This window comes from Neltuma alba, unplaced genomic scaffold (genome assembly GCF_004799145.2).
Source record: "Neltuma alba isolate B1F8T4 unplaced genomic scaffold, ASM479914v2 tig00012051_pilon, whole genome shotgun sequence".
In the NCBI taxonomy this organism is placed as follows: Eukaryota; Viridiplantae; Streptophyta; class Magnoliopsida; order Fabales; family Fabaceae; genus Neltuma; species Neltuma alba.
The window spans coordinates 752,457-755,519 of NW_021636615.1; the positions used below are offsets into that span (position 1 = coordinate 752,457).

Below are 3,063 nucleotides of genomic sequence, written 5' to 3' on the forward strand. Positions count from 1 at the left end.
TTGTTGGAAAAAACATTATACTTTTTATACATTAATTGTCTTTAACTGATTTTAACTGTTTTTTTGATCAACGCAATTTGGTTATTTGTCTCTTATAATAAGGAACGGAGGGAGTATGTTTTACACAGACCAAGAAAACCTTAAATTGCATTAACTCTTTATTAAAATATAGTAACTTTTTAACTTTACCCCTATTTGATATATATACTTTTCAAAAAAAATAACCATCTACACTATAATAAATGAAGGACAATATAATACATTTATGGTAAAAATTTAATAAAGTGACTTATAAATAGGACTAAAAAAACTTTTTATCTCTATCCTATAAATAGAACTAGAGGAGTAAAGTTTATAATAAGGACAAAAGGGAATATTAAAATAATGTTCATGATTAAGTATCATAAATGAGGGTATTCATGTCATGTGGGCTTTGTCCACTCTCTTCTGAAGTCGATATAAAGAGAAAGAAGAAAAGGAAAAAAGAATAAAAAGAATGAATTAGGCACCTACCAGTGCCAAACATATTTTAAGCTTAAACCTTTTTGCACGTCTTTCCATTTTCTTGAAAAATCTTCGAAGTCTACATGTCCAATTGTCTGGAGCACTTCTTCTATGCCGAAACATCTCAATACTTCTGAAAAATTGACTAACGACGAACACTCACTGCTCTTTTTTATTTTATTTGTTATTTCAACTCCAGCAGGAAGTAATAATTTACTACTTCTGACCCTAATTATAAAACATCGCTTGTAGTTTACAAACAAGATTTCATAAATAGGACCGGAGTTAGTATTATAAAGGCAATTCAAATATATTGATATATTTATAGAAAATAATTTTAAACAATTGGTCCAAAATATAAGGCACTGAGTGAGTAATAAATGCTTATTTATCAATTTTGTTCATGCAATTAATATTTTCAACATATTAACTCATTGTGTTTTTCTCTCTCCTTTACTCATTTAACATGTATAAAATTAGAAGGAAAAAATTTCAAATTGGGATTAGATTTAATGAGCTAACTATTATTTTTATATTTTTTAATATTAATGAATTGGTTAAAATGACTTGTATTAGGAACCGGGTGGAAGTAAACTCTTAACCCTCGAATTGATCTGGTTAAAACTGATGGAATTAAATTTTCATTGACGTTTGTTTGCCCAAAAAAAATTTCACTGAAGTTTTAAATTTTGTATACCGCTGTCTAACAGAGACCAATTGTGCCGTTTATTTTAATACTACTTTTTAATGAGTTTTCTAATTAAACTAGTTGAGGGTTTATTTAATTGTTTTAAAAAAGTAACTTTTATCATTAGAGATTTGTATAAAAGAAGTTTTTTTGAATCATATAAGATACTATCAGGTATTAAACGTGAGTATTTCTTTTAGGAAAATTTCAAATCTTAGTTCATCACATTGTGAATGATTAGTCTTTTCCACTGAATCTAACCCACATTGCTACATAAAAAAGAGACGTTGGTAACTAACAGTGACCATAGTAAGTAAGATGGCTTTGACTATCTCTGAGCCACCGAGATCAAAAGTTTGTTATAAATGGGGAAAAAAAGAACATATTGATCAAGGCACTGAAACAAGGACTTGGTATAATCTACTGGTGCATTATGTGTGTGTGTATGATATTCCTAAACTGGACTACCTAGCAAGTATACAACCGATCAGTTGGTGTGATGAAATCTACATTCTATGTATGGTATCAATTGGTGGGGATGATGGAATTTGCTGAATGGCCTGAATGAGGAGAGAATCAGGCATGTTCAGAGGAGGCAAAGAGAAGGCACTCTGAGTGGAGCTTCCTGCTCTGATCTCCTGGATGGTCAGAAGAGCCGCCACAGTGTTCCTGAAGATGCCTTCTCCGGCCAACGTAATAGCGTCTCTCGCTTCCATGGCTCTCTCCGCTAGTTCTTCCTCTACCGCCGGGAACACCACGTCCATCATTCCCTCGCATTTCTTCACCGGTTTTGAGATTTGATCCGTGGCGTAATAGGGTTGCTCCAATTCTTTCTGTATGAATGGTGGCCTCAGCAACCCCCCAGTCCTCTTGTCATATTTCTTCAGTATTTTTTTTTTTTGGTATACAAAAGTTTAGGTGAGTTGGGTCTCGGGAGCTCATCAGGACCAAAACATGCCTCCAGGCTCAGAGAACACTTACAGAAGTACTTACAGATTGCCCACCAAAACGTCCTCATATCGGCAGCGGGATTTAAACTCACGACCTTGTGGATTATGAGCCAACTCCTTACTAATTAGACCACTTTTTTGGTCTTTTTTCAGTATTTTTGCCATCCTTCAAACACACCCAACACCCATAAGTTTATGCTGAGCTTAACCACAAGGCCTAATAAATCATCACGATCAAGTCCCATACTATTCATTTTATTATTATTTTAAAACTAATAAAAAATTATTTACAAGGCCTGAGTTTGTGCTCCATGAAGCAACGGGGCAGGGCTTACAAAAAATTAGCTGGGAACTATTGAACTTAGTTTTTAAATTCCTGTTTGGGTCTAGGCCATCTTTTTGTAAACAAAGCCCAATAATAATAAGCCCAATAAAAAGTGAGGAAGAACATGCCATTTTTATGGGTTCGGGGTCCACGCCTCTTGTCAGTAATACCGATCCCGGGGCTGGCACCTTTTTCATTATTTTATGCTGAGCTTAACCACAAGGCCTAAAAAATTAGTTAAGTTACTCATATGAGTTAGTTTTACAAAAGCGCATTTTCTAATCATTTGCATTGGATGCTATTTTGTTTATGAAAAAACCCCTTGACACATGTATTAATAGAAAGGATTTAGAAAAAAAGTTATAAATTTAAGAAGTGGAATAGATTGAGGTCTTATATTTAAAATTGGAGTAAACTTGTTAACTAGATTTTATATTAAAAGAAGTAATAACTTTGTTATATGGGTCCATGCCTCTTGACTCTTCAAAATTTAGAAAAATATTTAATAAAAATAATTAAACAATGCAAATTATGAACATACTTAAAAATTTCGGGGGAGAAGAAATAATTCTTTATGTCAAAAGTATAGAAAAGAT

General features: G+C 32.9%; 1 protein-coding gene across 1 annotated transcript; it reads right to left on the reverse strand.

Annotated features, from left to right (window-relative positions):
• Positions 1 to 1,698: 1,698 nt before the first annotated feature.
• Positions 1,699 to 2,082, reverse strand: LOC114721647 (SPX domain-containing protein 5-like; the record flags this gene model as incomplete). Its single annotated transcript, XM_028907505.1, has 1 exon — positions 1,699 to 2,082. A coding segment is annotated over one exon (384 nt), but the record flags the coding sequence as incomplete, so codon positions are not given.
• Positions 2,083 to 3,063: the final 981 nt, after the last annotated feature.